Source organism: Camelus dromedarius, chromosome 9 (genome assembly GCF_036321535.1).
Source record: "Camelus dromedarius isolate mCamDro1 chromosome 9, mCamDro1.pat, whole genome shotgun sequence".
In the NCBI taxonomy this organism is placed as follows: Eukaryota; Metazoa; Chordata; class Mammalia; order Artiodactyla; family Camelidae; genus Camelus; species Camelus dromedarius.
Genome location: NC_087444.1, coordinates 51863224 through 51876048, shown reverse-complemented (window position 1 = coordinate 51876048; position 12825 = coordinate 51863224). Strand labels below are relative to the sequence as shown.

The 12825-nt window shown below is 33.7% G+C and overlaps 1 protein-coding gene across 1 annotated transcript in view; it reads right to left on the bottom strand.

The window, feature by feature from the left end:
* ITFG1 (integrin alpha FG-GAP repeat containing 1) overlaps positions 1 to 12825 on the bottom strand; it is a 206856-nt gene that overhangs the window by 173395 nt on the left and 20636 nt on the right. The window contains exon 6 of the mRNA XM_010982627.3: positions 10036 to 10130. Within this exon, the coding sequence (XP_010980929.3) occupies positions 10036 to 10130 (95 nt within the window). The remainder of the gene's footprint in view (positions 1 to 10035; positions 10131 to 12825) is intronic.

The following is a 12825-nucleotide window of genomic DNA, read 5'->3' as shown; positions in this document are numbered from 1 at the left end:
TATGGTAACTCTATATTTAGTTTTTTAAGGAACCTCCATACTGTTCTCCGTAGTGCTGCACCAATTTATGCTCCTACCAAAAGTGTAGGAGGGTTCCCTTTTCCCACATCCTCTCCAGCATTTATAATTTGTAGACTTTTTGATGATGGCTATTCTGATTGGTGTGAGGTGATACCTCATAGTAGTTTTGATTTGCAATTCTAATAATTAGCGATGTTGAGCATCTTTTTATGTGCCTATTGGCCATCTGTAAGTCTTCTTTGAAGAAATATCTATTTAGGTCTTCTGCTCATTTCTGGATTGAGTTGTTTGTTATTGAGTTGAATGAGCTATTTATACATTTCGGAAATTAAGTCTTTGTCCGTGCATCATTTGCAAATATTTATTCCCATTCCATAGATTGTCTTTTTGTTTGTTTATGGTTTCCTTTGCTGTGCAAAAGCTTATAACTTTCATGAGGTCCCATTTGTTTATTTTTGCTTTTATTTTTATTGCCTTGGGAGACCAACCTAAGAAAATATTCCTACGATTTATGACAGAGAATGTTTGCATGTGCCCTCTTCTAGAACTTTAATGGTGTCATGTCCTATATTTAAAGTCTTTAAGCCATTTTGAATACATTTTTGTGTATGGTGTGAGGGAGTGTTCTAAACTTTATTGATTTACATGTGGCTGTCCAGCTTTCCCAACACCATTTGCTGAAGAGGCTGTCTTTTCTCCATAGTATACCCTTGCCTGTTTTGTTAAATATTAATTGACCATAGGTGTGTGGGTTTCTGGGCTCCCTATCCTGTTCCATTGATCAATATGTCTGTTTTTGTGTCAATTATCACACTGCTTTGATTACTACAGCTTTGTAGTATTATCTGAAGTCTGGAAAGGTTATGCATCCAGCTTTGTTTTTTCCCCCTCAAAATTGTGAGTCTACTGTGGTTCCATATAAATTTTAGGATTCTTTGTTCTAGCTCTGTGAAAAATATAATTTATAGGGATTGTATTAAATCTGTAGATTGCTTTGGGTAGTATGGCCATTTAAAAAGTATCAATTCTTCCAATTCAAGAGCATAGAATATCTTTCTATTTTCATGAATCATGTTTGATTTCCTTCATCAATGATTAACAGTTTTCAGCTTTTAAGACTTTCACCTCCTTAGTTAGATTTATTGCTAGGTATTTTATTTCTATGATCTGATTTTAAATGGAATTTTTTTAACCTTCTCTTTCTGATATTTCATTGTTAGCATAAAGAAATGCAACAGATTTCTGTATGTTAATCTTGTATCCTGCAACCTTTCTGAATTCATTTATAGTTCTAATAGTTTTTGTGCAGTTTTTAGGGTTTTCTACATAGAATATCATGTCACATATCTATAGTGAAAATTTTACATCTTATTTTTCAATTTAGATCCCTTTTATTTCTTCTTCTTGTCTGCTGTAGCTAGGACTTCCAATATTATGTTGAATAGAAGTGGTGAGAGTGGGCATCTTTGCCTTGTTCCAGAATTTAGCAGGAAGGCTTTCTGCTTTTCAGCATTTAATGTTATGTTGGCTGTGAGCTTGTCATAAATAGCTTTTATTATGTTGACATATGTTCCTTCTATATCCACTTTGGCAGGAGTTTTCATTATGAATGGGTGTTGAACTGTATCAAATGCTTTTTCTGCATCTGTTGAGATGATCATGTGATTTTTGTCCTTTCTTTTGTTGATGTGGTGTGTCACACTGGCTTATTTGCATATGTTGAACCAGCCTTGTGACCCTGGGATGAATCCAGCTTGATCATGGTGCATGATCTTTTTTATGTTTTGAATTTGACTTGCTAATTTTGCTGAGGATTTTTGCACCTACATTCATCAAACATATCAAAGATATTGGCCTGTAATTTCCTTTTTTGGTAGTGTCTTTGTCTGATTTTGGTATCAGGGTGATAGTGGATTCAAGGAATAACTTTGGGAGTGTTCCTGCCTCTTCAATCTTTTGGAATAGTTTGAGAAAGATAAGTATAAGTTATTCTTCATATTAGAAAATTCTCCAGTCAAGCCATCTGGTCCTGGACTTTTGTCTGCTGGAAATTTTTTTTTTTAAATTACAGTTTCTATTTTACTTCTAGTAATTGGTCTGTTCAATCTGTTTTATTATCTGTTTCTTCTTGATTCAGGTTGGCAGTCTGTGTGTTTCTAGAAACTTGCCCATTACCTATAGGTTGTCTATTTTCTTGGTGTAACTATTCATAGTATTTCTTATGGTATTTTGTATTTCTGTGGCATCAGTTGTAATTTCTCCTCTTTTATTACTTATTTTGTTTATTTGAGTTCTCTCTCTCTTCTTCTTGGTGAGTCTGGCCAGAGATTTGTCAATTTTGTTTATGCATTCAAGAAACCAGGTCTTTGTTTTATGATTTTTTTTTTCTATTTTTTAAATCTCTATTTTATTTATTTCCTCTCTAATCTTTATCATTTCCTTCCTTGGTGAGTTTAGGTTTTGTTTGTCTTTTTTTTTTTTTTTTTTTAAGGTGGTAGGTTAGGTTATTTGAGATTTTTCTAGTCTTCTGAGGAAGGCCTATGAACTTCCCTCTAAGAACCATTTTTTTTAGTAGCATGTTGTATAGTCTCCATGTAGTCATTTTTTTTCTTATTTCTTTCTGTGGTTTATTTGTAGTTACATGCTGTTGTGATATGAAAAGACGCTTGAAATAATTTCTAACCTCTTAAATTTGTTGAGGCTTGTATTGTGTCCTAGTATGTGGCCTAATCTAGAGAATGTTCCATGTGATCTTGAAAGGAATGTATATTCTCTTTTTGGATGTAGTGCCTTGTAGGTATCAATTAAGTCTAAATGTTTTATTGTGTCATTCATGATTTCTCTTACCTTATTGATTTTTTGTACGAGGATCTGTCCATTGATGTCAGTGAGGTGTTAAAGTCTCCTACTATGATGTATTCCCATCAATTTCTCCCTTTATATCTGTTAGTATTTGTTTTATGTAATTAGGTGCTCCTATTTTGGGTACACATAAGTTAACAAGTGTGATATGCTTTTCTTGTGTTTACATTTTTATCATTATTTATGTCTCCTTCTTTGTATTTCCTTAAGGACTTGTTTTAAAGTCTGTTTCGTCTGATATGAGTAATGCTACCCGTGCTTTCTTGCATTTGCATGAAATATTTTTTTCCATCCCCTCACTTTCAGTCTGAGTGTTTTACCCTAAAGTGGGTCTCCTATAGGTAGCATATGGTAGGTTCTTGTTTATTATCAATCTGCTACTGTATGTCTTTTGATTGGAGCATATAATCCATTGAAGTTTAAAGTAATTATTGATAAATATGTATTCATTGCCATTTAAAACCCTGTTTTCCAGTTGATTTTATACTTTTTACCCCTGTTTCTCCTTTTGTGGTTTGATGATTTTCTCTTATACTATGTTTGAATTTCTTTCTTTTTGGTTTTTGTTAATCTACTATGTGTTTCTGATTTGTGGTTACCCTCATTTTCAAGTATGTTAACCTATAATAATACCTAATTGCTTTAGACTGGTAGTCATATGAACTCAAACACATTCTGAAAGATCTACATTTTCTTACTCCCTTCCTGTGATTTTGATGTCCTACCTTACATGTTCATGTTTATCCTTTTGCTATTCTTTGTAGTAATTACTATCACATAATTTTTTGATTATTTTTAAATCTATCTACTGGCTTATTTAAGTGATCTTCAATCATTTTATATATTTACATTTCCTATTGTGATTTCCCCTTTCCTATAGATTCTTGCTTGTTTACTATTCAGAGAAGATCTTTCAATATCTCCTTTAGGATAGGTTTAGTACTGTTGAATTCTTTTATTTTTTGCTTATCTGAGAAATTTCTTATCTCTCTTCCTATTCTAAAGGATATTCTTGGTTGGTAGAGTATCCTAGGTTGCAGACTTTTCTTCTTCAGGATTTTGAACATCTTGCCCTTCTAGCCAGCAGTGTTTCTGTAGAGAAGTCAGTTGATAGCTTTATGGTGGTTCCCTTGTAGCTAACTCTTTGTTTTTTTCTTGCTGCCTTTAGAATCCCTTCTTTATCTTTAATTTTGGCCATTTTAATCATAATATGTCTTAGTGTAGGTCTGTTTGGGTTCATTTTGTTTGGACCCTCTGTGCTTCCTGCACCTGGATATGTTTCTTTCTTTTGGTTTTGGAAGTTTTCAGAAATAATTTCTTCAAATACATTTTGATCCCCTTTACTCTTCTCCTTCTGGGATTACTATTATTTGTAGATTGGGGTGCTTTATCTTATACCAGACATCTCGTATGTTGCTTTCATTTTTGTTTTCCCATTTGTCCATCTGTTTGCTGTTCTGACTGGGTGATTTCTGTCATTCTGTCCACCAGATCACTTACTCATTCTTCTGCATTATTTAGTTTGGTATTTATTGCCTTTAGCTCAGTTTTCATCTTGACAATTAAGCTGTCTAATTTTGATTGGTTCCTCTTTATAGCTTCTAGTTCTTTGTTACAGTGATCTGCATTTCTATCAATATTCTTTCCTAATTCCTTTAGCATTTTATTTCCTCCTTTTTGAACTTGGGGTCTGGTAGACTGAAGAAGTCTGTTTCATTGTTTTTCTTTCAGGGGATTTTTCCTGTTCTTTTAATTGAGGGTAGTTTCCCTGGCTTTTCATTTTTCTTTTATTTCTCTGACTAATAAATTTAGGAGAAACAATTATCTACTGTGGTGTTGAAGGCTGTTTTCATGTGGGAGTATCCCTGTCTAGCTTGGTTGAGTCCAGTATTTTTGGTGGGAGGGCTGTTTTTGGCATGGATGCTACTATGTTTTTCCTCAAGGTGTGCTGGCCCTTGTTCCTTTGATGGGGGGTGTGTTTTGTGTTGTGGTGACTAGAGACTACACTGGATGTTGCACGGGGCCTACTCTTTGCTCTGTGGTTATCACAGACTGGTCGGGAGCAGGGTCTGCTCTCCAGTTGTTGCAGTAGAAGGCCTCAGATACAGTTCTAAGTTGTGTGACTGAGGCAGGACTGGAGTGCTCCTGCTGGTAAAGGAGCCACTGCATGTTCTTTCCCTCGAGCTCTTCACTGGGTCGTGAAATTCTGTGATGCCACCTGCCATCTGGTATGTGTGCCCATGAAGATCACTGTTGCTGGCGCTGCCCGCAGGAGGCCCCTCGACTTAGGAACCCTGGTAATTGGCTCTGAGGTCCCTTAGGCACGCATGTGCACTCACAAAGCCACCGGCATCAGTGCTGCATCCGCTGAGCCCACATATAATTGGCTCAGAGTTCCCTAGGAGGGCTTTTAGTTGGGTCTTTCCTGTCTTAGTTCTGGGTGGAAACCATGCAGCAGTGTAGTCATTTGGGAGGTATGATTAAAGGGGCAGTGAAGTTAACTGCCCTTCACAAAATATCTTCCCATTGACTATGATAAAGTGCTGACAATTATTATATTACTCATTTCTTATGGGACTCAAGGTCTCTTTTGAAATGTATGTGCTGTTTGGTTGGGGAAAATCTGCAGCAGCAAATCTCTACCTTGTTTTCAATGGTTTATCACTTTGGCTAGGCAGATACCCTGGGAAAGTTTTGTTGGGATAAAAGGTAAGGGGAAGGTTTACTCAAGGGATGAAATCAATGTTGCGGAAAATTCAGGACAATTGAGGGTCAGTTTGAGAGCACCTGGTGGCTGAAGGAAAGTGAGTAATGTTGCCAGAGTCCCAGAATGGTGAGAGACCAAGAACAGTACAGATGAAGGGACTGCAAGAAAGTTTTCACCTATTTTACAGCTGTCCTTAAAGCCAGCATCTCCACCTGTATTCCTTTTCATTCCTCACTCTTGAATATTGACTTTAGGAGAGTAAGCAGGACTAAAAATGTTTGGTTACTCTTTGAAGAACATATCCTGAAGTGAATATATGTGTGTTCACATCCCCAGTCCAGCCACACTTTTTTGAATAAATTAGTGAAGTTAAACAGTACTTCAATAATAAAAACAATGCTTTAAAGATTTGATATGCATTTACTTTTGGATTTTCCAGCTTTTGTAACAGAATGAGTTGTATTCATACCATTTATAAATAAAACATAAAATCTACTGAGAAATTTCTTTGAATATATATTCCAACATCTGACAATAATGATTGTTACATTTTCATTAAAAATTTTACTTAAATACAGTCAGTGTTGTTTGAGGAAGTCATATTAATGAACTAAAAGAAACTAAGTTTCTAAAAACTCATATTTAAGATCGTTCTTTAAAAAAGAATTGTGAAAAAAAAGTCTGTGTGTGTGCCAATAAAAATGGAATGAGATAACAGAAAATGAGCATATAACTATAGGATTTCCTTATCTTGAAAAAGAAGCTTTTAAGACAACTTCTAGGACAACATACTGAAAACCTTATTATTGTGTTTTTACATGATTTAGCATATCAGGTATGCAATACTAAAAGTCACCTCTCTTTCCTCCTCCTTAAACTCTCCTCTTTCCTATCTGAACACATACTCGAGAACCTAAACTCTTAGAACCATAAAAAACTTACTGGGCAAAAGGCTCAATTTGTGGCCTAGTTTGTTTCAAATCAGTAAAATCCAAAGTAATTTGAGCAGTAAAATTTTCTTAACTTTGCAAATTGTATCTTGATAGTGAAAATACTGTAGTAAAATTCATAATCATTCAGAATTAATAAAAAGTTTAAATTATACAATATAATTTGCTACCTGTTTTTTAAGTAAAGTTCAGAAGTTTAACATGAAATAGTTTAATAGGAAGGAAGTTTTATTATTTTAACATCAGGCATGCTTTACTCATTTGCAATTAGTACACTATATAAAAATGTAATTGCAAAAATAGATCAGAAATATTTGAAAAGTGGTAAAAAGAATGGGAATAAGAAAAAGAAATAAAAGACATCCAAATTTGAAAGAAAAAAGTAAAATTAACTGTGTTCACAGATCTTATGTATAGAAAACCCTAAAGATTCCACAAAAATTAGGACTAATAAATGAATTCAGTAAAGCAGCAGTATAAAAAATTAATATGCAAAAATCAGTTGCATTTCTATACACAAACAATGAATAATCCACAAATAAAATTAAGAAACCACTTCATTCATTAAAGAATAAAAAAGAATGAAACACTTAGGAATTAATCAAGAAGGTGAAAGACTTCTACAATAAAAATTATAAAACACTACAATAAGTAAATGAAAACACAGTGCATGTTCATGATTGGAAGACAATATTGTTATGCCAATAGTATCCAAAGTGATCTACAGATTCAGAACAATCCTTATCAAAATCCCAACGGCATTTTTAGAGATACAGAACCTAAAATTCATATGGAATCTCAAGGGACCTCAAAAAGTCAAACAGTCTTGAAATAGAACAAAGTTGGAGGGCTTATCCTTCCTGATTTCTAAACATATTACAAAGCTATAGTAATGAAAACATAGCAGCATCAGTGAAATTAGATCAGTGAAACAGAACAGAGAAATGGATCAGTGAAATAGAACAGTGAAATTAGACCAGTGAAACAGAACTGAGAATCCAAAAATAAATTCTTGAATATACGGTCAAATGAATTTTGACAAGGGTGGAAGATCACTCAACAGGGAAATAACACATCTTTTTAACAAATGGTGCTAGGAAAACTAGACATCAATGGAAAAGAATGAAGCTGGGCCCTTATCTAATACCATATACATAAATTAACTCAAAATGAACCAAAGCTCTAAATGTAAGGGATAAAAGTAGAAGACTCTTAAGAGAAAATAAAGGGCAAGAGCTTCATGACAATGGATCTGGCAATGATTTCTCAGATAGGACACCAAAGGCACAGGGAGCCAGAAACAGAAAAATTAGACATCATGGAATTAAAGTATTTTCTGCACCCAAAGACAGTACTAACAAAATAAAAAGGTTATCCCACAGAATGAGAGAAAATATTTGAGTATCATGTATCTGATGAGGGAACAATATTCTCAATAGTGAGTAACTGAAAACAAAACCAAAGAAACAATGAAATTAAGTAATAGGCAAAGGACTTGAAAAGTCATTTCTCCAAAAAAGATATGCTAATGGACAATAATGACATGAAAAATTGCTCAACATCAGTAATCACTAGGAAGAATGCAAATTGAAACGTCAATGAGACACCACACTGTATCTATTAGAATGGCTATTATAAAAAAAAAAACAAACACCAGAAAGTAACAAATGTTGGCAAGTATGTGGAGTAATTGGAACCCTTGTACACTGCTGGTGGGAATGCAAAATAAAAAATTAAAAACCGAATTACTGTATGATCCGGTAATTCCACTTCTGGGCATATACTCAAAACAAGTGAAAGGAGGATCTCTAAGAGATTGTTGTAAACCCATGTTCATAGCAGCATTATTCACAATAGCTAAAATGGGGAAGCTAAGCAAAATGTGGTTTATATATAATGGAATATTCAGCTTTAAAAAGGAAGAAAATTCTGACATATGCTTTAACATGGATGAACCTCAAGGACATTATGCTAAGTGAAATAAGCCAGTCACATAATAACAAATACAGTATCACTTATTGGAAGTACTTAGAGCAGTCAAAAACAGAGAAAGAAAGCAAAATAGTGGTTGCCAGAAGCTGGGGGAAAAGGCTGAATAAGGAGTTAGTATTTAATGGGTATAGAGTTTCAGTTTTACAAGATGAAAAGAGTTGGATGGTAGGTCAATATTTTGAATGTATTTGATATTACTGTACTGTACTGAACTGTACACTTAAAAATGGTTAAGATGGTACATTTTATGTTATGTGTATTTTATCAAATTAAGAAAGAAAAGGAAAACATGGGAAGGAAGAAAACTTAAGCATTTAACCTATCTCAACTGTACTTCAGGTGACTGAAGAGATAATAGAAGTTTCTTTTTTTTAAATTTATTAATAGAAAACCCAAATAATAGTACATGCTGAGGAGTGGCAGATATAGGGTACCATGATTTTGTAACTCCTATTGAAATAACAGACCTGACATGGATCATCAATAGCTGTTAAAACCATTAGGAGAGCATTATAATGAACGGTTCATGCTGAAGAAAATTGACGCTACTGATCAATCTTAACATCACAAAATAAAGAACCTAATTATGTGCCTTCTAAATGAGCTGAAAAAAAAAAACAACACCTGGTAAGTATTCCTGATCAAAAAAAAAAAAAAAAAAAGAGTGTGATTCTGATCAAGGCCCCAACTCTAATCACTGGTTTAGAGGAAATACAGGGGACACAGTCACATGTTCACACCATGGGGACAGAATCAGCAAAATCCAAGACTCTGAGAAGTTGTACAACAGAGACATTTTTTCTATGTAAGTACGTACCTTGTTTAGCTCCTGATTTGATAAAATGATAAAAACATTTAGGAGAGAACTGGGGCATTCTGAACAGTGAGTAAGTTTTTTATGTTTGAAAATGACCTTGTGGTTGTTAAAAAAAAAAGTCTGTATCATTTAGAGATACAGATTGAAATATTTATAAATGATAATTTCCTTTGGAGGGGCTCCTGGGTAGTTAAAGAGATGAAAGAAGATTGGCCATATATTGATTATCACTGAAGCTAGGAGATGACTAAAAGTTTGTACATCACATTCTATTCTTCTGTGTTTAAACTTTTTCATGACAAAAGCTGTTTAAAGTCTGAACGTGTTTAACACATAAGCTAAGTATTTTTCTTTTAATTAAATTTACAGCATTTATTAGACAATAATTTTTAAATGGAAAGAGAAAGAAACATCAGGCAACATGTGTCTAAATTATCATGAATTCCTGGTAAGTGGAGAATCCAAATTTTGATGTAATTAACAAACTGTAAATACAACAACTAAAGACATACTTATTATATCCAGTATTTTTTATGTGTATCTGGTATCACTGATTCTTATAGCCTTCTAACCTTTTGGATTTAACTTTCAAGTCAATAGCAAATGATTACTAAGAAAAAAGTAAATAAAATCTTATCATTCTTTAGCAGTGCAAAAGAAATACTTTACATTTATGTGCAACTCACCTGCTGTAAAATCTTCAGTCAGATCAATGAATGCATGAGAATGTGGAATTCGCATTTTACTCTTAGTGGTCAAGGCAGGATGCCATGTTAAATTCCTAAAAAAAAAGAAAAATAATTTTTTTTCTTAAGGTAAACATCACATGAGCACTATTTGAAATAAAAATCTCTGCATGCAAGATATTTTAAAAATTTATTTATTCTTGAAATATTTCACATTCTTTTAAGAGTATACAATTTAGTGGTTTTTAGTATCTTCACTGTGAGCAACCATCACCACAATCTAATTCCACAACATTTTCATCACCTCAAAAAAAAAAAAAAAAAACCCTCTGTATTCATTAGTAACTTCTCATTCTTCCCTCCCTCAAGCCTCTGGCAAACACTAATTTGCTTTGTGTCTCTATGGATTTCCCTATTCTGGACAGTTCATATAAATGGAATCATATAATATGTGGTCTTTTTTGTACCTGATTTCTTTCACTTGGAATAATACTTCCAGGTTCGTCCATGTTATAGCATGTGTCAGTACTTCAGTCTTTTTATGCCTGAATAATATTTAATTGTATGGCTATACTTTTTGTTTATCTGTTCATCTGTTGATGGACATTTGGCTTTTTCCACTCTTGGCTATTATAAATAATACTGCTATGAATTTTCATGTACAAGTTTTTTATGCAGACATATACATATGTTCTCAATTCTTTTGGGTATATACCTAGGAGTATAATTGCTGGGTCACATGGTAACTCTGTATTTAAAGTTCTGAGGAACTGTTAAACTGTTTTCCCAAGTGGCTTTATCATCCTACATTCTCACTAGCAATGCATGAGGGTTCCAATATCTCCATTTCTTTGTGAACACTTACTACTGTCCCTTTGTTTTATTATAGCTGTCATGGAGGGTGTGATACAGTATCTTGTGGTTTTGATTTGCATTTTCCTGATGTCTGATGAGGTTGAGCATGTCTTCATATATTTATTGGCCATTTGTGTATCTTGGGAAAAGTGAAAATTCAAATTATTTGCCTATTTTTAAATTGGGTTACTTATTGCTTGGAGATGTAAGAGTTCTTTATCTAGACTGGATCCTAGTTCTTTATCGGATGTATGATTTGCCAGTATTTTCTCCCATTCTGTACATTGTCTTGTCAATTTCTTGACAGTTTCCTGTGCTGTATAAAAGTTTTTAGTTTGATGAATCCAGTTCATCTAATTTTTCTTGTATTGCTTGGTCTTTTTGGTATCAGGTCTAAGAATCCATTTCCAAATTCAAAGTCATAAAAATTTACCCTTATGCTTTCTTCTAAGAGTTTATAGTTTTAGCTTTTATATTTACGTATTCAATTTTTTTTATTTAAGTGAAAAATTTAATATTATCATGAGTATTTTTCCCCAGATTGTGGAGAATAATGATTACCTTTTATAAATATTAATTTCAAAGTTTTGAGCCACTCAGAAGAATGAATTTAGACCACTACCTCATACCATATACCAAAAATTAACTCAGACGGATCAAAGAGCTAAAAGAAATAGGAACTCTCATATATTGCTGGTGGGAATATAAAACATGCAACAGCTGTGGAAAACAGTTTGGCAGTTCTTCCAAAAGTTAAACACTGAATTACATATGACCCTGCATTTCTATAGCTAGATATATACACGAGTAAGAACTGAAAAACAAGTCATCCATAAGAATTGAAAAACAGGCATCCGAACAAATACTGATATATGAACGCTCTTAGCGGCACTATTTATAATAGTCCAAAAGTGGAAATAACTCAAATATCCACCAATGGATGAATGGATAAACAAAATGTCATACATTCATACAATGGAAATATTATTCAGACATAAAAAGAAATGGAGTACTGATACATGGTACAATATGGATGAAACTTCAAAACATGTTATATGAAAGAAGCCAGACTCAAATGGCCACATCCTATATGATTTCATTTATATGGAATACCCATAATAGGAAAATCTCAGAGACCGAAAGCAGATTAGTGGTAACCATGTGCTGGGAGGAGCAGGGCAAGGAAGAGAAACTGCCTAATGGGGACAGGGTTTCCTTTTGGAGAAATGAAAAGCTACTGGAAGCAGGTGATCGTTGCATAATATTGTAAATGTTCTAAATGTCACTAAATTGTACATATAATATGGTTAATTTTAATAGTGTTAATTTTATCTCATAAAAAACCCCAACAGTACAAAGTTTTCATATACCCTTCATTTACTTTGTTGTTGTTAACATCTAATATAATGATAGGACATTTGTCAAAATCAGAAAGGTCACACTGGTAGACTACTAGGAACTATAGAAAGAAGAGCAAGTCATTTGCCCACAATTCTTCATAAGTGAAGAACACTCCAGTGTCAAAGGCATTCCCGCTTATTAAGGTCCTACTCTAATTAGCTTCCTCGAAAAGGTCTATTCTCTTACTATTTTCCTATTACACTTTGCTACTAATAGCACTTTGGTTTGCTAAAGTTCCTTGAGGAAGCATCTCTGAGAGTGTAAGCTCCTCTAGATACCCTGACTCATAGATATTTGATTCTATTACACACAACCAGGACCTGACTCCCAAATACTGGCCGAATGGAATCTCAGTCCGGTCAGCACATACTGATTGGACTGCATGACTGGACTGAATCATAGTCTCAAGCAGCATCTCCCATTCTTCTCCACTTCTAATTAGATTTTGCTATTCTTTTTTTCTACAGTACTGTTGTAGTCCAACATGGAAGCATAGATATGTCATCTCCAAAGAGCAATTAAAGGCTGATTAAG